This window comes from Melozone crissalis, unplaced genomic scaffold (genome assembly GCF_028551555.1).
Source record: "Melozone crissalis strain CALT ecotype California unplaced genomic scaffold, PUWL_Pcris_2 ptg000114l_1, whole genome shotgun sequence".
NCBI lineage: Eukaryota > Metazoa > Chordata > Aves > Passeriformes > Passerellidae > Melozone > Melozone crissalis.
In genome coordinates this window covers 157,255-182,296 of record NW_026535891.1, presented here as the reverse complement: position 1 = coordinate 182,296, position 25,042 = coordinate 157,255, and the positions used below count along the sequence as shown (strand labels likewise).

General features: G+C 58.0%; 3 protein-coding genes across 5 annotated transcripts in view; 2 read left to right on the top strand and 1 right to left on the bottom strand.

Moving 5' to 3' along the window:
- Window positions 1–528: 528 nt before the first annotated feature.
- FDPS (farnesyl diphosphate synthase) lies at window positions 529–8,532 on the top strand. Its single transcript, XM_054292768.1, has 9 exons — window positions 529–735; window positions 837–977; window positions 1,820–1,900; window positions 1,997–2,119; window positions 4,312–4,400; window positions 5,725–5,797; window positions 6,624–6,701; window positions 6,778–6,912; window positions 8,262–8,532. Exons 1-9 carry the CDS (start codon window positions 595–597, stop codon window positions 8,460–8,462), a joined length of 1,062 nt encoding a protein of 353 aa, XP_054148743.1. The 5' UTR covers window positions 529–594; the 3' UTR covers window positions 8,463–8,532.
- A 183-nt stretch (window positions 8,533–8,715) lies between these two features.
- RUSC1 (RUN and SH3 domain containing 1) lies at window positions 8,716–17,970 on the top strand. Of its 2 annotated transcripts, XM_054292718.1 has the most exons (10): window positions 8,716–8,773; window positions 10,064–11,731; window positions 12,284–12,388; window positions 12,872–12,948; window positions 13,057–13,231; window positions 14,301–14,406; window positions 14,493–14,539; window positions 14,772–15,741; window positions 16,259–16,390; window positions 17,436–17,970. In XM_054292718.1, the coding sequence occupies exons 2-10, from the start codon at window positions 10,138–10,140 to the stop codon at window positions 17,602–17,604; spliced, it is 3,375 nt and encodes a 1,124-aa protein (XP_054148693.1). In that variant the 5' UTR covers window positions 8,716–8,773; window positions 10,064–10,137; the 3' UTR covers window positions 17,605–17,970. The 2 variants fall into 2 exon arrangements, with proteins under 2 accessions (XP_054148693.1, XP_054148694.1); XM_054292719.1 differs by lacking the exon at window positions 8,716–8,773 and having other exon boundaries at window positions 9,600–11,731.
- A 3,782-nt stretch (window positions 17,971–21,752) lies between these two features.
- Window positions 21,753–25,042, bottom strand: part of ASH1L (ASH1 like histone lysine methyltransferase) — a 75,174-nt gene continuing 71,884 nt past the window's right edge. For both annotated transcript variants that reach the window (XM_054292769.1, XM_054292770.1), the window contains exons 27-28: window positions 24,662–24,963; window positions 21,753–23,888 (exon numbers count right to left, since the gene is read on the bottom strand). In XM_054292769.1, the coding sequence (XP_054148744.1) occupies window positions 23,797–23,888; window positions 24,662–24,963 (394 nt within the window). In that variant the 3' untranslated portion in view covers window positions 21,753–23,796. The remainder of the gene's footprint in view (window positions 23,889–24,661; window positions 24,964–25,042) is intronic.

The following is a 25,042-nucleotide window of genomic DNA, read 5'->3' as shown; positions in this document are numbered from 1 at the left end:
CCTGCTGACACCTGCACAGCGCCCCAAACCCGCCCTACAACCCCACAGACCGCGTGGCCCCCCACGCCCCCATTTTGCCCCAGTTCCAGCGCACCCCATCCCCGTCTGGGTGTCCGCGCCCCCATTTCCCTCCCGGTCACCGAACGCGCCCCAAAGCCCCGCCCTAAAGCCTCGCCCCAAAGCCACGCCCTAGAGCCACGCCCTCAAGCCGCGCCCTCAATCCCCGCCACGCCCCCGCGCCACGCCGGGCGCTCTCTCCATTCCGCCTCTCCACCAATCACCGGCCTCGCTCCCGCCCCCGCCGCGCTCCCATTGGTTCAGCCGCCTTGGGCTCATCCTCGCGCGATGAAACGGGCCAATGAACGCTGCTCCAACCGCGTGCCCGCTGGCCCGCCTCCGAACACGGGGCACTCTGGGAGTTGTAGTCCAACGCAATGGCTGTAAGCGGCCGCGGCCTCTCCTCGGGACTGCACATCCCGGCGTGCCCCGCGAGGGGGGCGGGGCGGGGGCGGGGCCAGAGGTGCCGTGGAGGCCACGGGCGGCAGCGGCGGGACCGCGAACAGGCAGCGTGAACTGGCACCGATAACCGGCACCATGAGCGGCGGCGACAGCGGGGCGCGGGCAGCGGCCGAGCGCGAGGAGTTCGCCGCCTTCTTCCCGCAGATCGTCCGCGACCTGACAGAGGACATGCTGGGACACCCGGAGGTGGGAGACGCCGTGGCGCGGCTGAAGCAGGTGAGAACCGGGAGGGAGCGGCGGGACCGGGCCGGGGAGCGGCGGGACCGGGGATGGAGGGTGGGTCAGGTCATGGCCGCTCACCTGGCCGCGCCCCGCAGGTGCTGGAGTACAACGCGGCCGGCGGGAAGTGCAACCGGGGGCTCACGGTGGTGGCCGCGTACCGGCGGCTGGCGGGGCCCGAGCGGCAGGACCCGGAGAGCATCCGGCGTGCCCTGGCCGTGGGCTGGTGCATCGAGCTGGTGAGAACCGGGACCCCAATGGGGATGGGGACCCTCCCACGGGGATGGAGACCCGCCACGGGGATGGGGACCCGCCACGGGGATGGGGACCCCGCCATGGGGATGGGGACCCCGCCATGGGGATGGGGACACCAATGGGGATTGGGACCCCCATGGGGATGGGGACCCGCCGTGGGGATGGGGACCCCAATGGGGATGGGATCCCCCATGGGATGGGGCCTGCCGGGGGATGGGGACCCCAATGGGGATGGGGACCCCAATGGGGATGAGACGCCCGGGGGATGGAGCCCCCCTAGGGATGGAACCCTTTGGGGGTGGCCCTTCCCCCGGCAGGGGGTGGGAACACCCTGGGAGATGGGACCCCAACAAAAATGGGACCCCTCTGGGCATGGGACCACCCCTAGGAGATGGGACCCCCTCGGGGAATGGGACCCCCCCACAATTGGGATGGGGACTCCAATGGGGATGGGATCCCCCCCCCCCCAAAAAGGGAAAGGGAGCCCCCCTCAATGGGGATGGGACCCCCCTGGATATGGGATCTCCATGGATATGGGACCCCCTGAGGGAATGGGACCCCAATGGGGATGGGGACACCCTGGGTGTGGGACCCCCCCTCTGGATATGGGACCCTCCCTAGGGCATGGGACCCTCCCCCCCCCCATGGGATGAGACCCCCCTCTGGATATGGGGATGGGACCCCCCTGGGTATGGCATCTCCATGGATATGGGACCCCCCCTCTGGGGAATGGGATCCTCTGGAGCATTGGGACCCCAGTGGGGATGGGGACCCCCTGGGGATGGGACCCCCGGGGTTCCCCCATCCCTAACCCACCCTCTGGCAGTTCCAAGCCTTTTTCCTGGTGGCCGACGACATCATGGACTCGTCCCTGACCCGCCGGGGGCAGCTCTGCTGGTACAAGAAGGTGAGAGGGGTTCAGGGGGGCCCTGCTCGGGGCTGGGGGTGTCCCCTGGGGTATCACCAGGAGCCTTTGGGACACCTCCCTGTGTCCCTGCTGCAGGAGGGGATCGGGCTGGATGCCATCAATGATGCTTTTCTGCTGGAGTCCTCGGTGTACAGGCTGCTGAGGAGGTACTGTGGGCAGCAGCCCTTCTACCTGCACCTGCTGGAGCTCTTCCTGCAGGTGAGCCTGGCTCCCCAAACCCTTCCTTGGGGGTTTCCTGGCGTCTGGGTCTGTTTTCTGATGTGTTCCTGGGTGTCCTGGACGTGTGTGGTGGTGTTTGAGGGTCCCAGGATGTGGGAAGAGAATCTTCACTCCATGTTTCAGAAGGCTGATTTATTATTTTTTATATATATAAATTATATATTTATGTAATATAAACAAAAATATATAATATAATGTTTAATAATATTATATTTAATATATAATAATATAATATATTATAATATAATATAATATATCCAATATAATATATAATATATATTATATAATATATATTATATCAAATATAAGATATATAATATTATATGATATATATAATATATAATATAATATGGCAGATTTTGCAGTAATTATAATATAATATGTAATATATTATAATATAATATATAAATAATATAAATATAATTATATATTTATATCTAAATTACATATAAATAAATATATATTATATTAAGAGAAAATAAGATATTAAAACTATACTAAAAGAATAGAACAAAGGATTTCAGCAAGGACGAGAAAGGAATGATAATAAAATCTTGTGACTGCTCACAGCCTCGACACAGAGGGCTGTCATTGGTCATTAATTAAAAACAATTCACATGCTGGGTAAACAGTTCTTTAAATCACATTCCAAAGCAGCAAAACATGAGGAAGCTGAAGCTTCTCAGGAGAAAAGATCTTAGTGAAAGGATTTTTTATAAAATATGGCTGTGACAGACATGTCCTGCCTTTAGACCCAAAGAGGAGCTGAAACAGGGCTTGGGCTCTGCACTGTGGGGTTGGGACCCTCCTGGAGGGCTGTGTGTGAATAAATCATGGAATCCCAGACTGGTCTGGGTTGGAATGGACCTCAAAAATCATCCCATTCCACCCCACTTCCATGGAGGGCTGTGTGTGAATCAGTCATGGAATCCCAGACTGCTTTGAGTTGGAATGGACCCTAAAGATCATCCCATTCCACTCCCCTGCCATGTAAGGCTGTGTGAATAAATCATGGAATCCCAGACTGGTTTGGGTTGGGTGGGACCTTAAAGATCACCAAATTCCAGTTCCACTCCCCTGCTATAGAGGGCTGTGTGTGAATCAATCATGGAATCCCACATTGGTTTGGGTTGGAATGGACCCTAAAGATAATCAAATTCCACCTCCCTGCTATAGAGGGCTGTGTGTAAATAAATCATGGAATCCCAGACTGGTCTGGGTTGGACGTCAAAAATCATCCCATTCCACCCCACTTGCATGGAGGGCTGTGTGTGACTCAATCATGGAATCCCACATTGGTTTGGGTTGGATGGAACCTTAAAGATCATCAAATTCCACCCCCATGCCATGGAGGGCTGTGTGTGAATAAATCATGGAATCCCAGACTGGTTTGGGTTGGAATGGACCTCAAAAATCATCCCATTCCACCCCACTTCCATGGAGGGCTGTGTGTGAATCAATCATGGAATCCCAGACTGGTTTGGGTTGGAATGGACCCTAAAGATCATCAAGTTCCACCTCCCTGCCATGGAGGGATGTGTGTGAATCAATCATGGAATCCCAGACTGGTTTGGGTTGGAATGAACCTTCAAGGTCATCCCATTCCACCCCAATGCCATGGAGGGATGTGTGTGAATCAATCATGAAATCCCAGAATGGTTTGGGTTGGAATGGACCTTAAAGATCATCAAATTCCACTCCCCTGCCATGTAAGGCTGTGTGAATAAATCATGGAATCCCAGACTGGTTTGGGTTGGAATGGACCCTAAAGATCATCAAGTTCCACCTCCCTGCTATAGAGGGCTGTGTGTGAATCAATCATGGAATCCCAGACTGGTTTGGGTTGGAATGGACCTTAAAGATCATCAAATTCCAACCCTCCTGCCATGGGGACACCTCCCACTGTCCCAGGCTGCTCCAAGCCCTGCCCAACCTGGCTTTGGGCACTGCCAGGGATCCAGGGGCATCCACAGCTCCTCTGGGCACCCCATGCCAGGGCCTGCCCACCCTCACAGCCAGAAACTCCTCCCAATCTCAATATCACTGATATATCACGACCATCACCCTTTATCTCGTTCTCCCCACACAAAACATCCTCCTCCCTGATTTTACAACCCCTTTAAACACTGAAAAGCTGAAACGAGGCCGCAAATCCTTTCTCTCCTCTGCAGACAGGCTACCAGACCGAGCTGGGGCAGGCTCTGGACCTCATCACTGCTCCAGTTTCCCAGGTGGACCTGAGCAGGTTCAGCGAGCAGAGGTACAGGGGGCAGAGCCTGGTTCCTTCCTGCCCTGCTCAGCCTGGGGCTGGGTTTGGGGTGCCTGGAGCTGGGTTTTGGGGTTCTTGGGACTGGGTTTGGGGTGCCTGGGGCTGGGTTTTGGGGTGCCCTGCCTGGGATGGCCCTGGGGCTGGGTTTGGGGTGCCTGGGGCTGGGTTTTGGGGTTCTTGGGACTGGGTTTGGGGTGCCTGGGGCTGGGTTTGGGGTGCCTGGAGTTGGTTTTGGGGTGCCCTGCAGAGTGGGGCCCTGGGGCTGGGTTTTGGGGAGCCTGGGGCTGGTTTTTGGGGTGCCCTGCATGGGATGGCCCTGGGGCTGGGTTTTGGGGAGCCTGGGGCTGGTTTTTGGGGTGCCCTGCATGGGATGGCCCTGGGGCTGGTTTTGGGGTGCCTGGGGCCGGGTTTTGGGGTGCCTGGGGCTAGTTTTCAGTGCCTGCTCTGCTGAGGGTGGCCCTGGGTTTGGTTTTTGGGGTGCCCTGCAGTCCATGCCCTGCAGAAAGTGGCCCTAGAGCTGTTTTTTGGGATGCCCTGCACGGGATGGCCCTGGGGCTGGGTTTGGGGTGCCTGGGCCTGGTTTTCAGTCCCTGCTCTGCTGAGGGTGGCCCTGGGGTTGGTTTTTGGGGTGCCTAGGGCTGGTTTTTGGGGTGCCCTGCATGGGATGGCCCTGGGGCTGGGTTTGGGGTGCCTGGGGCTGGGTTTGGGGTGCCCTGCATGGGATGGCCCTGGGGCTGGGTTTGGGGTGCCTGGGGCTGGTTTTCAGTGCCTGCTCTGCTGAGGGTGGCCCTGGGGTTGGTTTTTGGGGTGCCCTGCAGTCCATGCCCTGGAGAGACTCAGCCTGGGGTTGGTTTTTGAGATGCCTGGAGCTGGTTTTCAGTCCCTACCCTGCTGAGGGTGGCCCTGGGGCTGGGTTTTGGGGTGCCCTTCAGTCCATGCCCTGCAGAGGGTGGCCCTGGAGCTGTTTTTTGGAGCGCCCTACACGGGATGGCCCTGGGGCTGGGTTTTGGGGTGCCTGGGGCTGGGTTTTGGGGTGCCCTGCATGGGATGGCCCTGGGGCTGGGTTTGGGGTGCCTGGGGCTGGGTTTGGGGTGCCCTGCATGGGATGGCCCTGGGGCTGGGTTTGGAGTGCCTGGGGCTGGGTTTTGGGGTGCCCTGCAGAGTGGGGCCCTGGGGCTGGGTTTGGAGTGCCTGGGGCTGGGTTTGGGGTGCCTGAGGCTGGTTTTTGGGGTGCCTGGGGCTGGTTTTTGGGGTGCCCTGCAGTCCCTGCCCTGCACTGGGGGTTCTGGGGCTCAGCCTGGCTCCTCTGGCACAGGTACAAGGCCATTGTGAAGTACAAGACAGCGTTTTACTCCTTCTACCTGCCCGTGGCTGCAGCCATGTACATGGTGAGTGTGCTGGGGCCTCACCCTGCTGCCAGCAGGACAGGTCCTGGAAGGCTCAATCCCCAGGTCCTGGAAGGCTGTATCCTCTGATGCTGGAGAGTTTGATCCTCAGGTCCTGGAAGGCTTTGCTTTATCCCCAGGTCCTGGAAGGCTTTACTTTATTTCCAGGTACTGGAAGGCTTTATCCCCAGGTCCTGGAAGGCTTTAGCTCCAGGGCCTAGAAGGCTTTATCTTATCCCCAGGTCCTGGAAGGCTCTATCCCCCAGGTCCTGGAAGGCTTTACTTTAATCCAGGTCCTAGAAGGCTTTATGTATTTCCAGGTCCTGGAAGGCTTTATCTTATCCCCAGGTCCTGGAAGGCTTTACTTTATCCCCCAGGTCCTGGAAGGCTTTGCTTTATTCCCAGGTCCTGGAAGGCTTTATCCTCTGATGCTGGAGGGTTTGATCCTCAGGTCCTGGAAGGCTTTGCTTTAGCTCCAGGTCCTGGCAGGCTCTATCCCCGAGGTCCTGGAAGGCTTTACTCAATCCCCAGGTCCTGGAAGGCTTTGCTTTATTCCCAGGTCCTGGAAGACTTTACTTTATGCCTAGGTCCTGGAAGGCTTTAGTTCCAGGTCCTGGAAAGCTTTACTTTATCCCCCAGGTCCTGGAAGGCTTTACTTTATTCCCAGGTCCTGGAAGGCTTTATCCTCTGATGCTGGAGGATTTGATCCTCAGGTCCTGGAAGGCTTTGCTTTAGTCCAGGTCCTGGAAGGCTTTACTCATCCCCAGGTCCTGCAAGGCTTTATCCCAGGTCCTGGAAGGTTTTCTATCCCTGTTATTCCCTCCCCCAGGCGGGCATTGACGGCAAGGAGGAGCACGAGGACGCCAAAGCCATCCTGCTGGAGATGGGCGAGTTCTTCCAGATCCAGGTAGGAGCCGTCCCTGCCCCGCCGGGTCCCTGCCAGCTGCTGCCCGTGGCACTCAGGGCCTGGCACTGCCCCGCAGGACGATTTCCTGGACTGCTACGGGGACCCGGCCCTGACGGGGAAGGTTGGCACCGACATCCAGGACAACAAGTGCAGCTGGCTGGTGGTGCAGTGTCTGCAGAGGGCAACGCCAGAGCAGAGGCAGATCCTGGAGGTAAGGCTGGCAGCACACACCTGGCAGAGGGGGTGCAGTGCCGGGATGGGCACCCGGAGTGCCGGGATGGGCACCTGGAATACCACAATGGGCACCTGGAGTGCCACGATGGGCACCTGCAGTGCCGGGATGGGCACCTGGAATACCACAATGGGCACCTGGAATACCACAATGGGCACCTGGAGTGCCGGGATGGGCACCTGGAATACCACGATGGGCACCTGGAATACCACAATGGGCACCTGGAGTGCCGGGATGGGCACCTGGAATACCACGATGGGCACCTGGAATACCACAATGGGCACCTGGAGTGCCGGGATGGGCACCTGGAATACCACGATGGGCACCTGGAGTGCCGGGATGGGCACCTGGAATACCTCAATGGGCACCTGGAGTGCCAGGATGGGCACCTGGAGTGCCACAATGGGCACCTGGAGTGGCAGGGCCTGTCACCTGGCTGGGAGGAAGAGGGTGAGAAGGAAGAAGAGAGTGTTGGGGTGTTGTTTGTGAGGGTCCTAGGATGAGGGAAAAGGTGAATCCGACTCCATAATTCTTAGAAGGCTGATATATTATATTATATTATATTACATTACATTACATTACATTACATAATATTACATTATATTACATTACATTATATTATATATATTATATATTATATAATATATAATATATTATATATATATTATATATAATATAATATATTATATATATAATATATATAATATACTATATTATATATATTATATATATTATATATTATATTATATGTATAATATAATATATATTATATTATATATAATATATTATATAATATATATATAATATATATTATATATTATTATATTATATTATATTAATGTTAAAAGAAATTATATACTAAAACTATACTAAACAATAAAGGAATACATCAGAAGGCTAAAAAAAGAATAATAAAATTAAAAAACAACAACAACAACAAAACACCAAAAAAACCAAAACAAAAAAAAAAAAAAAGAGGAAAAAAAAACCAAAAAAAACCCCCAAAACTCTGACAGACCAGAGAGTCTGACACAGCCGGGCTGGGATCGGTCATGAATAAAAACAATTCACAATGGAACCAATCAAAAATTCACCAGCCACATCCCAAAGCAGCAAAACACAGGGAGAAGCCATCAGATAATATTGGTATTTTTTTTTTATCCTCCGAACCTTCTCATCTCAGCTTTCTCTTTTTCCCAAGAGAGAGAAAAAAAATCCTATCAAAAAGATATTCCGTAAAATATCACAGTAACAAAGAGAGAAGAGACAACAAAGCCGCTGCCCCATGAGCTGCCATGACCCTGACTCACTCCAGGGGTGTTTTTTAGGAAAATTACGGCTCTAAGGAGCCCCAGAAGGTGGCGAAGGTGAAGGAGCTCTACGATGCCCTGGGCATGCAGGCGGCGTTCCGCGAGTACGAGGAGAGCAGCTACGGGCGGCTGCAGGCGCTGATCGGGAGCCACGCCCGGCGCCTGCCCCGCGAAATCTTCCTGGACCTGGCACAGAAGATTTACAAGCGGCAGAAGTGATGGAGGAGCCTGGCAGGGGGCTGGAGCTGCTCCCTGCCCTGGGAGGGGCCGGGGGTGGGCTGGAGAGGGTGCTCTGATTTATGGGGGTTCAGCCATCTGATTTGTGTCAATAAATATAAATTATTGTAGGCGCGCTGCTTGCTGTTATCTGGGCACGGGGCTGGAGGGAGGGAGGGGGATGCCGGTACCGGGGATGCCCGGAGCGCCGCCCCCGCCGCCGCCGGTGATGGGGCGGGACCGGGCGGCTCCCGGCGGGGCCGCGGCTCCTCCCTCGCTCCCGCAGCCGCAGTCGCCGCCGCAGCGCCGAGGAGGTGAGCGGGGGACGGGGGAAGAAGGGGATGGAGCCGGGCGGGGGCTGCAGGGGGATGGGGAGGGCCGCGCCCAGCAGGGCCGCTCCTGCTGCCCGGCCGCCCGTGCTCGCCCCGGGGCCGGGGGATGGATGCTCGGGGATGGAGGATGCTCGGGGGATGGAGGATGCTCGGGGGATGCCGGGGCTGGAGGATGCTTGGAGCCGGGAGATGCTGGGGCTGGAGGAGATCGGGGTTGGAGGATGTTTGGGGCTGGGGGATGATCAGAGCCGGGGGATGCTGGGGCTGGGGGATGCTCGGACCTGGAGGATGTTTGGGGCTGGGGGATGATCAGAGCCGGGGGATGCTGGGGCTGGAGGAGATCGGGGGTGGGGGATGCTCGAGGGATGCTCGGGGCTGGAGGATGCTCAGCGCTGGAGGATGTTTGGGGCTGGAGGATGTTTAGGGCTGGAGGATGCTTGGAGCCGGGGGATGCTGGGGCTGGACGATGCTTGGGGGTGGGGGATGCTCAGGGCTGGAGGATACTCGGAGCTGGAGGATGTTTAGGGCTGGAGGATGCTCGGAACCGGGGGATGCTCGGAACCGGAGGATGCTCGGGGCCGGAGGATGCTCAGGGCTGGAGGATGCTTGGGGGTGAGGGCTGCTGGGGCTGGAGGATGCTCGGAGCTGGAGGATGCTGGGGCCGGAGGATCCTCAGGGCTGGAGGATGTTCGGAGCTGGGGAATGCTCGGGCCCAGGGGATGTTCGGAGCTGGCAGATGCCCGGATCCGCCCTCCCGCACTCCCTGCTGCCGTTCCCTGCCCGGAGCCCCCAGCAGGTGCCCGGGGCCGGGGCTCCTCCCCGGTAAAGCCGGGCCCGGTGCTGCGGTGCCGGTTCTGCCGCGGTTCCGGCCAAGCCCTGGTCCCTGAGCCCCTCTGGGGCCACCGCCCCCAGGCAGGACAGAGCCCCCCCTGCCCGCCCCGCCTTGACGAGGCTCCAAGGGCGTTTTCTCCTTGAGGCATCCCCGAGATGCTCCCGACCCTCCGGAGGGAATCCAGCCCCGGGGCAGCCCGAGCTGCCTGGGATCGTTCCCAGGCCGTGCTCCAGGGACCAGGGCTGCCTTCAGAGCCCCCAAACCGGGCAGGAAGCTGTGGGGCAGCCCCTCCCTGGGGGCACGTCCCCTTCTCTAAGCCCCAGCCCTTGTGCCAGGCCCTGCTGCAAGGTCACTGCCGCCCCTCTTCCCCCGGCTGTGCCTCTCTCCAGGTTTGTCCTGCCGTGTTTTTCCTTGACCAGGAGCGTGTTTGGTGCTTGCAGGGAGCTGGATGGTGTGAAGAGAGGAGCTGCTGGCCTTTCCTGGGAGCCCTGGGCACTTCCAGCGAGGCAGCACCATGCTGGCCCCAAAGAAAGGCCTCCTGTGCAACCTCAACCACATCCACCTGCAGCACATCTCCCTGGGGCTGCACCTCTCCCGGCACCCCGAGCTCCAGGAGGGCTCCACGGGCCAGGGGGAGCAGACGGGCTGCACGCAGTGCCCGGAGAACCGGGAGCCGGTGGATGCCAATTCCAACAATCCCTCGGTGAAATGTCGCTGCTGCGAGTCCCACGCTCCGGAGCCGGAGACGCTCGGGCTGCAGAACCCTGAGGATTTCCCCTGCCTGCACAGCGGAGACGAGGAGGAGGAGGAGGCGGCTTCCCCTTGTGATCCCCCTTGTGATCTGGCTTCTTCCTCCTCCTCCTCCTCCTCCTCTGTCAGTAGCTGCTCGGATTTCAGCTTGGATGACTCGCCGGTCTCGGTGTACTGCAAGGAGTTCGCCAGAGCAGAGTCCCAGTCCCCTGACAAGCAGCTGAACGTCATTCCCACAGAAAATGCCTGGCATGGAAAGCCTCTGGCTGATGGAGAGCCTCTGGATGATGGAGAGCTTCTGGCTGATGGAGAATCTCTGGCTGGCCAGCACAGGACATGCCATGGGAGAGATGCCAACCACAACTCCCCGGTGCCCCCGAGAGCCACCAAGAGCTCTGTGGCCAGCAAGAGCCCAGACAGCCTCTGCAGCATCAACTCGCTCGATTCTCACTGCGAGGAGCTCTCTCCCAGCACAGCGGCACCGGAGACCACCGGCACCTGCACCGACCTCGACCCCAACTGCAACCCCCTCCCCGAGCCCGATGCGGCGCCCGCAGCCCCGCCGCCCGTGCCGGAACGGAGGGATCCCGGTGTCCCGAGCAGCGCTCCGGAGCCGCGGCCCCGGCCCGGCGGGGTCCCTCCCCCGGTGCCCCCTCGGCCCCGGCGGCGGCTGCAGGTGCTGAACGCGCACAGAGCGGAGCAGCAGCTCGGGCCAGAGCCCAAGGCCAGCCCGGCTGAGCTCTGCAGAGACACGGCCACCAAGACCATCACCTCCTTCCACGAGCTGGCCCAGAGGAGGAAGAGGAACGCGGCTGTGCCCGCGCCCGCCCAGGCCAGGGCTGACCGCAGTGACTGGCTGATCGTGTTCTCGCCGGACACGGAGCTGCCCCCCGGCAGCGAGCTGCTCTCGGGCACGGCGGGCCAGGAGCCGGCCCGGCCCCAGCCCCAGCCGCAGGTGCAGCAGGACGGGCCGGCCCGGCCCCCCGGCCCCAGGCAGAGAGAGGTGACCACGTTCAAGGAGCTGCGGTCCCGCAGCGCCGCCCGGCAGCCCAAGGGCCCGCGGGCAGAGCCGGCCCAGCACCCCCCGGTGCCCCCGGTGCCCGCCCCGGGCTGGGGGCCCCCCGTGTCCCTGGGGGTGACACAGGGCCTGGCAGGCAGCGACGGGCACCAGACGAGGAGGAGAGCCCGGCCCAGCCTGCAGCCCATCGCCGAGGGGCAGCCCAGGGATGTGGAGAAGGGGCGGCTGCCCCCAGGGGAAAAGGGCATGGGGACAGCCCCGCTCCGGGGGCTCGGGGGGCCCGGCGGGGACCCCGCGGTGCCACGGGCGGCACAGAGAGGAGAGGAGACCCGCACGGGGGGTGAGTGTGGGAGTGAGACTGGGGTGAGTGTGGAGATGAGTCTGGGGGGGGTCTGGGGGTGAGTCCGGGGGTGAGTCTGGGGGGGGGTCTGGGGGTGAGTCCGGGGGTGAGTCTGGGGTGAGTCTGGGGGTGACTCTGGGAGGAGTCTGGGGTGAGTCTGGGGGTGAATCTGGGTGTGTGTTTGGGGGTGAATCTGGGGCGACTCTGGGGGTGACTCCGGCTCCTTCCGGGGTCCTGCCCGGGGCTTGCGGGGCCGGGTGCGGGTCCCCGGGCGGTGGGAGCGATCCGGGGGCGCTCCGGGCCGGGCACGGCGAGCTCCGGGGTTCCCCCCGCATGGCCCAGAGCAGTCCAGGACGTGCCGGGGCCGTCCCGGTGCCGCCGCTCCGCCCCGCGGCTCCCAGCGCTTCCTCCTCCCGGCCCGGCCCGGCCCCGCCGCCCTTGGCCCCATGAGCCGGAGCGAGCCGGGCCCCGCTCCTCCTCCTCCGCCTCCCCCGGGGCCGGGCAGCGCCGCAGCCGCCGCCCCGCCTGACCCCGCTGCCCCGCTGTCTCCAGCCAGGCCCGAGCCGCTCCCCGCCGGAGCCGCCGCCGGAGCCGCCGCTGGAGCCGCCCGGCCCGGAGGGGGAAGAGCGGAGGGGCCGCATGGCGAGCAAGCGAAAGGTTGGGGCAAATCCTCGCAGAACGGGGCGGGAGGGGAGGAGGGGGCAGCGGGGTCGGGAGGGTGCGAGGGGCTCGTCCTGGGGCGGGTCGGTGTCCGGGGCGCCGGCAGGGCTGGGCTGGGACAGGGACAACGGAAGGCGCGCAGGGACACTGCAGGCGGGGACAGCGCCGACAGGGACACTGCGGGCAGGGACAGGCAGAGCTGGGCTGGGGCAGGGACACTGCAGGGCACGCAGGGACACTGCCGGCGGGGACAGTGCGGGCAGGGACCGGCAGCGCTGCCCGCACCGCGCCCGGCCCTGCCCGCCCCCGGCAGGTGATCCGGGCCGGCCGGAGAACGCGGCTGCAGCACCGCCGCAACCCCCCGAGGGTGCCCGGTTCCCGCACAGCAGGGTCCGGTGGTGTCCGGGTCCCTCCAGTGGGTCCCTCCAGACTGACCCTTCCCTCCTTCTCTCTTTCTCTCCTCCTCTCCCTCGTCCCCAGCGCTGCTGGTCGCCGTCAGCTCCGCTGTGGACAAGGTCATCGCCCACTTCAGCACCGCACGGAACCTGGTGCAGAGGGTGAGAGCGGGGAAGGATTTTGGGATTCCCTCATCCCTCCTAGCGGAATCGGAGTCGGGTGCTGCCCTTCCCCTCCCTCCCATCTCCTCGTGTTCCTGCTCTCCCCAGGCCCAGCTGGGGGACAGCCGGCTCAACCCCGACGTGGGCTACCTGCTGCTGCACACCCTGTGCCCTGCTCTCTACGCCTTGGTGGAGGACGGGCTGAAGCCTTTCCAGAAGGATGTTATCACAGGCCAGAGGAGAAACTCCCCCTGGAGCGTGGTGGAAGCCTCGGTGAAGACAGGTGAGGGTGAGGCTGGGGGCGTCTCCAGGTGCCGGGGGTGCTGCTGTGCCATGGGCCAGCTGGGGTGAGTGAGTGTCTGTGCCCTGGGCAGTGAATGTCTGTGCCCCTGGGCATTGTCTATGCCCTGGGCAGTGTGTCTGTGCTCTGGGCACTGAGTGCTGCTGTGCCCTGGGCAGTGTCTGTGCCCCTGGGCATTGTCTATGCCCTGGGCAGTGTGTCTGTGCTCTGGGCACTGAGTGCTGCTGTGCCCTGGGCAGTGTCTGTGCCCTGGGCACTGAGTGTCTGTGCCCTGGGCAGTGTCTGTGCCCTGGGCAGTGAATGTCTGTGCCCTGGGCACTGAGTGTCTGTGCCCTGGGCAGTGTCTGTGCCCTGGGCAGTGTGTCTGTGCCCTGGGCAGTGAATGTCTGTGCCCTGGGCAGTGTCTGTGCCCTGGGCACTGAGTGCTGCTGTGCCCTGGGCACTGAGTGTCTGTGCCCTGGGCAGTGTGTCTGTGCCCTGGGCAGTGTCTGTGCCCTGGGCACTGAGTGCTGCTGTGCCCTGGGCAGTGTCTGTGCCCTGGGCAGTGTGTCTGTGCCCTGGGCAGTGTCTGTGCCCTGGGCACTGAGTGTCTGTGCCCTGGGCAGTGTCTGTGCCCTGGGCAGTGTGTCTGTGCCCTGGGCAGTGTCTGTGCCCTGGGCAGTGAATGTCTGTGCCCTGGGCAGTGTCTGTGCCCTGGGCAGTGTGTCTGTGCCCTGGGCAGTGTCTGTGCCCTGGGCACTGAGTGTCTGTGCCCTGGGCAGTGAATGTCTGTGCCCTGGGCACTGAGTGTCTGTGCCCTGGGCAGTGTCTGTGCCCTGGGCACTGAGTGCTGCTGTGCCCTGGGCAGTGTCTGTGCCCTGGGCAGTGTGTCTGTGCCCTGGGCAGTGTCTGTGCCCTGGGCACTGAGTGTCTGTGCCCTGGGCAGTGAATGTCTGTGCCCTGGGCAGTGTCTGTGCCCTGGGCAGTGTCTGTGCCCTGGCACTGAGTGCTGCTGTGCCCTGGGCAGTGTCTGTGCCCCGGGCACCGAGTGTCTGTGCTCTGCACCCCACAGGCCCCAGCAGCCGCTCCCTGCACTCCTTGTGCTGGCACGTGGCCGGGCTGGCCCCTCTCAGCAGCAGCAGGCAGAAGTTCCACGCCTTCATCCTCGGCCTTCTGAAGTGAGTGGTGTTAACCCTGCCAGCCCCACGGCAGGTTGGAGCTGTCCCAGGGGCTCTAATTTTTGGGTTCCCTTTGTCTTGTTTAGCATTAAACAGCTGGAGTTGTGGATATCTCACCTGCAGAAGAGCCCAGGTAAGGGCACGGTGCCCAGGAGCTCCCTCCCTGAGCCCTCTCAACCTGCCAGGCTGAAAATCCCACTCTGGGCTTGGGATACATCCACTTCCCATCGTGGATGGTTTTCCATGGTGCATCTTCAGCACAGAGGGTGCCCTGAGCGACGTGGACAGCCTGGCTGGCCCTTGGTGGGGATGTGACAAGCACAGGGGCCATCCTGCCCCCGCCTCACCTGTCCCTGTCCCCACAGGTGTGATCTCCGTGCTTTACTCCCCCACGGCCTTCTTTGCCCTGAGCCAAGGCCCTCTGCCCCACCTTGCTGACGAGCTCCTGCTGCTCATCCAGCCCCTCTCGGTGCTGACCTTCCACCTGGACTTGCTCTTTGAGCACCACCACCTCTCCGTGGACGTCCGGCCCTTGTCCCGCCGCCTGCTGTCCCCGCTGTCCCCCAGCCCCGTGCGGGGGTCCCTGGGGGGGCACAGCGGTGCTGCTGGGGACAGCCTGGAGGATGAGACCCCCCCCGATGCCCTGGGCAGGGTGGGGGGCACAGGGGGCCGCTCCCAAGCCGCCATGGGTGGGTTGGTGCCTGCCCCACCGGTGGGGGCTGCCCTGCAGCAAACCCTGCAGCAGGTGCTGCGCTGGGGCGACCAGATCAGCCGCACCTTGCTGGGCTCTGCCACCCCCCCGGAGAGCCAGGAGGGCACGGGGGGCACGGGGGGCACTGGGGCTGGCCTCAGTGGCTGGTGGGGCCAGCTGAGCCAGAGCTCCAGGGTTTACACTGCTGCCAGCAAGGAAAAGTCCCCCTCGGTCTGGTGGACGAAGCTGCGGGCAGGGGAACCCAGCCCGGGCCAGGCTGGGCAACCCCAAATTTCCTTGAGTGAGCCCAGAGCCACGGAGCTGCAGCTCCTCCAGACCAAAACTGGCTCTGAACCCTCTCACCCAAAGCCCAGCAGCAGCACTGACACCTCAGGGAGCTCCTCCCCTGAAGATCTCTTCTTGCCCACTGGAACCAGAGCGCTCACCAAGCTGGATGATCCCACTGCTGGAAAAAACCTCCTGGCTGCTTCCGCAGAGCCTCCTGCCAGCAGGAGCCAGGCAGAGATGGCTGATCCTCCCGGGGCTGACAGGGGCAGCTGGCTGGGCTGGCTCTTTGGAGCCACCAGCCCCTCGTGCAGGAGGAGCTTCCCCTGCAGCCCTGACGCCGCCTCGGGCAGGTCCAGGTGAGACCCAGCTTGGGCAGGCACAGGGGGAAGGGTTTGTGTGGGCTGGGGAGGGGTTTTGTGTGCTCAGGTGTGCTCAGGAGGGGTTTCTGTGTGCTCAGGTGGGCTCAGGAGGGGTTTCTGTGTGCTCAGGTGTGCTGAGGAAGGGTTTCTGTGTGCTCAGGAGGGGTTTCTGTGTGCCCAGGTGTGCTCAGGAGGGGTTTCTGTGTGCTCAGGTGTGCTGAGGAAGGGTTTCTGTGTGCTCAGGAGGGGTTTCTGTGTGCCCAGGTGTGCTCAGGAGGGGTTTCTGTGTGCTCAGGTGTGCTCAGGAAGGGTTTCTGTGGTGGCTTCATGGGGATCTTGTAGGGTTTCCCCTGGCATTAGTGCATGTCCCAAGCGCTGCTGCCGTCGCCTTGGAGCAGCAGGAGCTCCTGGGCAGGCTCAGTGCTGTTTATCAGCTCCCAGATCAGCAGATAAGCCTGAGATCAGCAGCAGGAAGGGCTCCCAGGTGAGCTGGTGGCTCCCTTTGCTCCGGCAGGAGGCCGTCCCGCTGGCTGGCCCCCAGCCCCCGTGTCCTGGCCGGGGTGGTGAAGGGGCTGGCACCGGGCAGGAGCCGCAGCCCGGAGCCGCAACCGGGCAGGAGCGAGGCCGGCCTGGCCCCGGGGCGCAGGTGAGGCTGGGATGGGGTGGGGTGGGATGGGATGGGATTGATGGGATCAATGGGATGGGATTGATGGGATCAATGGGATGGGATGAGATCGATGGGATGGGATTGATGGGATCAATGGGATGGGATGGGAACAATGGGATGGGATGGGATGGGATTGATGGGATCGATGGGATGGGATCAATGGGATGGGATGGGATCGATGGGATGGGATGGGATCAATGGGATCAATGGGATCAATGGGATGGGATTGATGGGTTCAATAGGATGGGATTGATGGGATCAATGGGATGGGATGGGATGGGAGCAATGGGATGGGATGGGCTGGGAGAGGGCAGGGCTGGGATGGGATGGGATGGGATGGGATGGGATGGGCCGAGCTGGGATGAGGTGGGCTGGGATGGGATGGGATTGATGGGATGGGATTGATGGGATCGATGGGATGGGATGGGATGGGCAGAGCTGGGAGAGGCACTGGGCAGGGCTGCAGGGCTTTTCTGGCTGGGGGAAAGCCGGGGCTGCTTTCAGGGGGTCGCACACATCCCTAAAGGGAAAGCCATGGCTGCACCCCCAAGGATCCCCTTCCCCTGCTGGGCTCTGGGGGAACCTGAGCCTCTGCCCGCCTGGGCTCAGCTGCTTTTCCAAAACGTTTTGGGGACAATTTTTGGCATTTTCTTGTGTGCTTTGTGGATTTGTGGCACCTTGTGTGGGGCAAGCGTATGGCAGCTGTAGGAGCAGCTCTGTCCAAGTGGGCAGGGTGGGTTTGTGGCCACCCCAAACGGTGTTTGGTGCTTCCCTCTTCCTCATCCTCGTTGACCCCAATGTCCCCACACCCTCTGGGCCATCTCTGATGTCCCCACACCCTTGGGGGACATTTGTGGCCCAGGGTGACATTGATGGCACAGGAGGTGACATTGATGGCACAGGGGTGACCTTGGTGGCACAGGGAGTGACATTGATGGCACAGGGGTGACATTGGTGGCACAGGGGTGACATTGGTGGCACAGGGGGTGGCATTTGCGGCCCAGGGGTGACATTTTTGACGCAGGGCAGTCCGGGCACTGTGTGACCACACGGGCACGGCTGATGGGCACCTGAGCTTCCACAAAGGGGACATCCTGGAGCTTCTCTCCACCGTGGATGAAGACTGGATCCGCTGCTGCCATGGCAACAGCACCGGCCTCGTTCCCGTTGGTTACACGTCCCTGATTTTGTGAGGAGGAGGAGGAGGAGGAGGAGGAAGGGGCCTGAGGGAGCAGCCGAGCTCTCCGGAGCGGTGCCAGCTCTGGGTGTCTCCTGTCACCTCCAGAGCTTCCCCAGCTCCGGGGCTGGCGGCTCCCAGGGCACCCTGCCCTGTGCCTGTCACTGCTGCATGAGGTCACCGTGTGCCACCGTGTCCCCCCAGCCCCTCCTTGGCAGCTCGGGGGTCTCTCAGCTGCTGCCCAGCCCCGTGTCACCTCCATCCGTCCGTCCATCCGTCTGTCCTGCCACCGCTGCCACCTCCAGTGCCCCGCCGTGCACTCTGTAAATAATTGTAACCACTGGAATGAGCTCGTTCCGCCGGGAAAAAGCCGGAAATAAAGGTTGTGACTCACAAAATTTTGTTCTGGTTTCGGGCAAGTTTGGTAGAGAATGCCCAAAAAGGGGAGGGGGCCCCTCCAGAAAGCAAACTCACAGGGTCCATCTCCCCACAACTGGTTTGGGAAGGATTCCTCGGAGAGAAGTGGAAAGAACCTGTTCATTGAACAGGCACAGCACCCCCAGCACACAGATCCTGTTCATTGAACAGGCACAGCACCCCCAGCACACAGAATGAACAATACCAGGTGACACCGCTCTGACAAAGATGACAAATTCAGAAAGTCTCTCTGGGGGTGGTCGCTCCGTTCCCAGTCCCTCCTGTGCTGGGGCAGCTGCTGCAGCCACAAGGTGCAAATCCTCGGCGTTCCCAGGTCCCAGCCCAGAGCAGGTTCAAGTTCGTTCCAAAATGGAAAGGAGAAACAGTCCGGGAAGGAGTTTGGGCTGTTCAGCTGAACTAGCTAATGAGCAGAAGCAAAAGCAAGCAGGAGCAAAGCAGCAGCAAGAGTGAGCTGCCCACCCTCATGCCAGGGCAGGGACGGCTCCTCTCCCTGCCCCGTGTCACCTCCATCCGTCTGTCTGTCTGTCCTGCCACCTCCAGTGCCCCGCCGTGCACTCTGTAAATAATTATAACCACTGGAATGAGCTCGGTCTGCAGGGAAAAAAAGCTGGAAATAAAGGTTGTGGCTCACGTGTGGCAATGGGCAATGGGATGGGATGAGGAGATGCTGGGGCTGTGCTGGTGCTCAGCATTGTTATGAATGAGAAGCTTGACTAGGTCAATATTCAAGCTGCAATCAATTTATTAATTAATATGATAAAGTATGAGCAACACAGCGCTGGGTACAGTGGGGGAAGTTTTCCCTCCAACTGCACACCGAAAATTGAGGGTTACAGGTATTTATAGGGGTACTCATCAGCTCTTTCAGCAGTTTCTATTCCAATTTTTTTACTCATCAGCAATTTTTATTGCAAATTATTTCATCATGATTCTATACACTATTGTGATCTTAGTTTCTCAGGATGTATCTCAAAAGGAGGATCCCAGATGGTGGCGGTCCAGTTTCCCTTTGGTCGAAACCATCAACCCTTGAGGTGATGTTCATCTTCCTTTCTCAGGCTGTTTTTCTCTGCTTCAATAAGGCATGAGATAAGCTTATTTCCCTTATATACATTCTAAAGCAATAGTTTCAAGGATACAAATAATATTCTAAAATTATACTTCAAAAGGTTATTATTGCAGAACTCTTTATGGATTAAAAGCAAGCAAAAAGCAACATCCTTAACACCTTAATTCCGATGCTCCTAAATTAACCAGGGTTAATTGCAAACAAAAGATGGGTTCAAAGGCCTTTTTCCGTGCTTTATTTTCCTCAGTTATTATTAGAATTCGCAACTATCGCATTGTCAGAGTCCACACACATTGCAATCACAAGTACACACGTCGCCTGTTTGTACCTGACACGAAACACAGCTTTGCATCTCACAGCACCCCCAGGCAGGGAGAGCAGGAAAGGTGCCCTGAAGATGCCCAAGCTCCTCCACAGCGTGGCAGAGGCGGCTGCAGCCTCCCCGAGCCAGGAATATCCCTGGAAAAGCGGCTGGGAACAGCCCAGGTCGCTGCTTTGGTTATTTATAAAACTTCAGCTGATCTTTTCACAGCCCAGGGGATGGCAAGTAGGGGCTAAACGGCTCCGAGTTCTTCGTGGTTTTGCCATCGCTTGTGATTTCAGGCCAGAATCTGCATTTCCTGCTGGGCTCCCCGGTGGAAGGAAGGTGTGGCCGTAGCAGGGAGCGGCCCCACGGCAGCAGCAGGGACAGTTTTGGGGCTCTGTCCCTCCCATGGCCACGTTTCACCCTCCCGATTTCCCCTTTTCGCTGTGTCAGCCCCGGGTGAAGCCGCTCTCCTCTCACTCTGCTCTCATTTCTCTCGTTTCCACTTCTCTCGCCGGGGTTTTTATTCTCAGACGAGTGACGTGATGTCCTGATTGGAATGTTCCTTGGCTCGCCTCAAGGAGCCTTGATTGATTTCCACAGCTGCCTCTGGGCTTTCGGAACGAGGTCATGCCAGAAGGAGGAGGCCAGGTGCTACTTCCATTTGTTTATTTTCTTTATTAAATAAACAGCCCTCCGAGCCTTGGCTTTAAAGGGAGCACAGGGGTCAAACGTGGCATTTTCATGGTCAAAGAGAGCGAGATAAAGGGAAAAGGAAAAATCAGGTTCCACAGAAGGGGTGTGGGTGAGAAGCTGTTTCATCCCTGAGGGACCTGCAGGTGAGAGATCTCTCTGCATTCACCTGGGGGTGACAGTCCCCAGCCTGAGCAGGACAAGGAGGCTCCTTGGGTTTGTCCCCTGGGAATGGGCACCAAATCTGTGGATTTAATGGCTCCTGGCCCAGTTTGCCTCAGGGGCAGCCGTGGTCAGAGCCCCTCACGGTGACCATGCTGTCCCCACCCCTCCTGCAGGGCCACTGGGGTCACACGGAACCCTCTGAGACCTCTGGCAGATGGGGCTCAATCCCAGGGGGTGATCCCAGGTTGGTTCCCATTCCAGGGGGGTGATCCCAGGTTCCCATCCCTGCTGAGTGTTCCTGGGTTGGTTTCCATCCCAGGTGGGTGTTCCCAAGTTTGTTCCCATTCCAGGTGGGTGTTCCTGGGTTCCCATTCCGAGTGGGTGTTCCAAGGTTGGTTCCCATCCCAGGTAGGTGATCCCAGGTTCCCATCCTAAGGGATGTTCCCGTGTTCCCATCTCAGTGGTTGGTGTTCCTGGGTTCCCCCCCCAGTGGTTGATCCCAGGTTCCCATCCCAGCTGGGTGTTCCAGGGTTGGTTTCCATCCCAGGGGGTGTTCCCAGGTTCCCGGGGTGTGTTCATGAGCCAGGACAGCCCAATCCCCACCTGTCCCCAGCCCAGAGCACTCAGTGTCACCTCCAGGTGTTCCTTGCACACCTCCAGGGATGGGCACTCCGACCCTCCCTGGGCAGTTCCAATCCCTGAGCCCCCTTTCCATGGGGAAATTCCTGCTGTGCCCACCCTGAGCCTCAGCCTGAGGCCGTTCCCTCTGCTCCTGTCCCTGTTCCCTGGGATAAGATCCCAAATCCTCCCCGGCTGTGCCCTCCTGGCAGGAGCTGTGCAGAGCTCAGGTCCTCCTGAGCCTCCTTTGCTCCAGGCTGAGCCCCCTCAGCTCCCTCAGGGATTCTCCAACCCCTTCCCAGGTCCTTCAAGAATTCTCCATTCAATTTCCATCTCCTTCAGAAATTCCCAGCTCCCTCAGGAATTCTCCATTCCCTTCCCAGCTCCCTCAGGGATTCTCCATTCGTTCCCAGCTCCCTCAGGGATTCTCCACTCCCTCAATCTCTTGTCATAAAGAACCCAAAACAGACCCAGGGTTTGAGGTCCCTCAGCAGAGGCAGCAGGAGGGGCTGGGGGCACTGCCCTGGTCCAGGCCAGGTGCCGTTGGCCTCTTGCACAGCTGGGCACAGCTGGGCACAGCTGGGCCCGTGTCCAGCTGCATCCCCAGCACCCCCAGGGCCTTTCCAGCCCCTTTTCCCCGAGCCTGGAATGTTCTGTGGGGTTGCTGTGACCCAAGGGCAGCACCCAGCACTGCTGAGCCTCACCCCATGGATCCCATGGATCCCACGGATCCAGCCTGCCCAGATGGATCCTGTCCATCCATCCACCTCCTGTCCTCCTGTCCATCCACCCTCCCACCCAGCTCAGCAAAGAAAACCCCCCGAGCCAACCTTTAGGAAAAGATTTTTTTTTTCCATTTAATACTAGACTCTCAGGATTGAGATGCAGGCTTTTTATGCAATTACATCCAATGTTAAAATTGGTAATACATAATTTACAAAGATTAACATCAAAACAATGATCTATTTAGATATGCTTTGTAAAAAGGAAATATATTAGCAGCATTTATTTTCAGCAATCACACAGCCTACACCCATGCAGACTAAGGTTCAGCTCTATTTGCAGTAACGTAGTGCTTCCTGGCTCCGGCGGCGATCCTGGGGACACACGGGTCTGCTCAGTATTATAAAATAACCAAAAAAATAAAAAAAGTCATTAATTTCTACACCAGTAAGAAAAAACAATTCTTTGCACTTACCTAACATTTGATTGTCTAAAAAACATTTTGTTTAGTCTTTCAACAAAAGAAAGATAAAATGACAGAGCTAGTGTCTCGCTTCTGTACGCACTTTATTTTTTTTTTTTTTTAAAAACTTTTTAGTGTTTAACACCATTTGAGACAATGATTTCTGTTTGAAACTAAATGAGACAACTCGAGGGGTTGGACATGCGATATTCCTACTACACGCACGAGTATTTTATACTCAGGGCTCCTGGTACTGTACAGTGCTTCTCTACAGTAAGAAAATATTCCAAACTATTTTCTTATTTCTTTTTTTTTTTTAATAAAATATTTTTTTTTCTCAAAGGGTTTTTTTCCTTTCTTTTTTTTTTTTTTGTGGTTTTTTTTTTGTTTTGTTTTGTTTTGTTTTCTCTTTTGAAATCAACACATAAAAGTTAATGGAATGAGTCATGTTCCACTAAGAGTAAAATAATTATAATAATAACAAGAATGTACATTAGGACGAGCTTGGTCCATAAAAAGGAACATGTAACTACGGTATTGCTTTACATCCACGCAGCAGATATATACAACTTGGCACATTAAAAACCGGATTTCTTATAAGAACACCTAAAACAGGACTGGATATGCATGTGTACGTCTGAGACAGGAAAGCAAAGCCACCGTCCGGGGGCCGGCGCTGGCGGGACAATCGCGACAATCGCGACAATCGCCAGCGGGTGGCGCTGCCCGGACGTTCGGCTGTCCACCAGCACACGAGGGTAGTGTTAGCAGTTGATAAATTCTACAGCTCACGACAAACACTCGCTCGGATACTGCCTGAAGGGCACGGAGTGAAAGGGTCCTTGGGGTTTTTGCTTTTTTTTTTGGTGTTTTTTAGTTTTGCTTTGTTTTTTTTTTTTTCCTTATTTTTCTTTTAACGGATTTTTATTTGCACAACACACGAGACACACGAGAAAACCACAGCTTATCAAAAAAACCAACAGCAATGGTGGCGTCAGGAGCTGACTTCGCTTTTATAAAATTTCTCTGCAGAAAAAAAGTGAAAAAAAACCTCACACCCCACCCCCTCCCCCCGCACAGCAAGCGCCTCATCCCAGCCCTCCTGCCCTGCTCCGAGCTTCTGGAAGCTTCTCCTTGGCACAGAGCACAGGGACGCGCGCTCAGCTGTCCCACGGCGAACCTCGTGCTCGGCTCGGGACGTTTCTCTCTTCTGGAACTTGTGCAAATCAGAGGCCACAGCTTCAGGGCAGCTTTTCCTTTCAAGCCACTGGGCCTTTCCTCTCTCCCCTCTGGATTCCTGGATTCCCTGCCCTGGCGGTGCTGAGGGTGGCTGGTACAATCCCAGGTGAGCAGTGACCGTGGGGAACATCCTCCTCAGAGTAACTCAGTCCTTTTTCCTCTGCCCTCCCTATTATTATTATTTTTTTTTAATTCTTTTTTTTCGGTTTTTTTTTTTTCTCCTCTGAGTGGGAATATCAAGCAAAAAATAAATTAAATTTGACCATCCTGGACAATAAACCACGAGGTTTCCTCAGTACCTAACATCAATACAAGGCACGCCCACCAACACACACACCAAGAGCACTGCAGAGCAGGGTGGGCACCGTGCCAGCCCGGCCCCCCAGGTGCTACTGTTTGTATTTTGTCAGTTTGCTGCTGCTGCCCTCTCTCCTCGCCCAGGCTGGGCTCTGCCCCCAGCCCAGCCAGACCCCAGAGCTCGGCTGCCCCTCGTGGGTCACTTCCTGAAGCTGCTCTCGGCGATGGTCAGAGTGCGGCGCCGCAGCTTCCGTCCCGAGCCCTCCTCCAGCAGGTACGTGACATCGATGGCTGCAACAGAGCACAGCACAAAAGAGACTTGGCAAATTGCCCTCCAGCTCAGTCACTGCAGCATCACTGAGCTGGGAAAAGCCCTCCAGGATCATGAATCCGACCTGGGAGTGATGCCCAGAGCACAGCGCTGAGCGCTGCCTCCCATCGCTCCCCAAACACAAAATTCCTGGTTCTTTCAAGGATGAATCCAAACCATGCCTGGACAAGGGGCTGAGTGACCCAAGCCCTGAGCCATGGCTGGACCAGAAATCCTCCCAACCCAAATGAAGCATCAGTCCATGACTGTGTGGCATTGGACACACTGCACAGGGCTCATTCTGGCTTTTAATTTAAAAGCAGGGTCACAATTCACCAGTGTCCCCTCATCCCACAGCTCAGACAGCACCTCCAGCAGGTACTCAGAACCAAAGGAAAGCTCATGAAAGGTTAAAAGAGACTTTCCAAACCCCTCTCAGTCTTTCCTGGCCTGTCTGTTGAGTTTATCTATTGTAGATATGGAATGATGGGGGGGGAATTAGTTTATGGAAAGGTTATTACAAATGTTAGACAAAAAATTATTAAAAACATTATACAAAACAATGTCATAGTTGTAAGAAATTTCACTTGGATTTAGTGGATTTCTGTTGCAAAGGAAAACGTGGCTACAAAGAAAACTGACTTTCCCAATGCCCGCCAGCAAGAAATTCACACAAAACCACCCATTTTACCAACACAGCTCAGCCAAGCGACCCCAGCGCTGCAGGAGACCCAGGGGCTGTGCAAACCCTCACCGTTTTTCCCTGGGATTTTCTCTAGGAGGTTGAGCAGGATCTGGTTGAGCCGCTCCCTCTGGAGGTGCCGCCGCTCCTCGGGGCTGCAGAGCGGCCTCGTGTCCGAGGGGTTCTCGTCCCCTTTCTTGTCAGCCTCGCAGCCCTCGCTGGCCACGGGCTCCTTGTCGGGCTCCTCGGCGCTGGGCAGCTCCCCTGGAGCCTGCTCAGGGGCCCCCAGCACCTCCTCCATCAGCGGCAGGGAATCCTCCTCTTGGTTTATGTCTTTCATCTGGGGTTTCGAGCGATCCGATTTCCAGGATGACCTTGCGGGAAAAAAAGGGGGTTTAAAGAGAAGTTTTTCACCTGAAAGGAGAATTTTCAACGAGTCCAGGACTCATCCAT

Excerpts from the sequence above, each read along its gene's own strand:
- FDPS (XM_054292768.1), top strand. The coding sequence starts at position 595 with ATGAGCGGCGGCGACAGCGGGGCGCGGGCAGCGGCCGAGCGCGAGGAG. Across the intron at positions 1,901-1,996 it reads AGCTCTGCTGGTACAAGAAG|GAGGGGATCGGGCTGGATGC; the intron begins GTGAGAGGGGTT and ends TCCCTGCTGCAG. Across the intron at positions 2,120-4,311 it reads TGCTGGAGCTCTTCCTGCAG|ACAGGCTACCAGACCGAGCT; the intron begins GTGAGCCTGGCT and ends TCTCCTCTGCAG.
- RUSC1 (XM_054292718.1), top strand. The coding sequence starts at position 10,138 with ATGCTGGCCCCAAAGAAAGGCCTCCTGTGCAACCTCAACCACATCCAC. Across the intron at positions 12,389-12,871 it reads GCATGGCGAGCAAGCGAAAG|CGCTGCTGGTCGCCGTCAGC; the intron begins GTTGGGGCAAAT and ends CCTCGTCCCCAG. Across the intron at positions 16,391-17,435 it reads GGCCTGGCCCCGGGGCGCAG|GGCAGTCCGGGCACTGTGTG; the intron begins GTGAGGCTGGGA and ends TTTTTGACGCAG.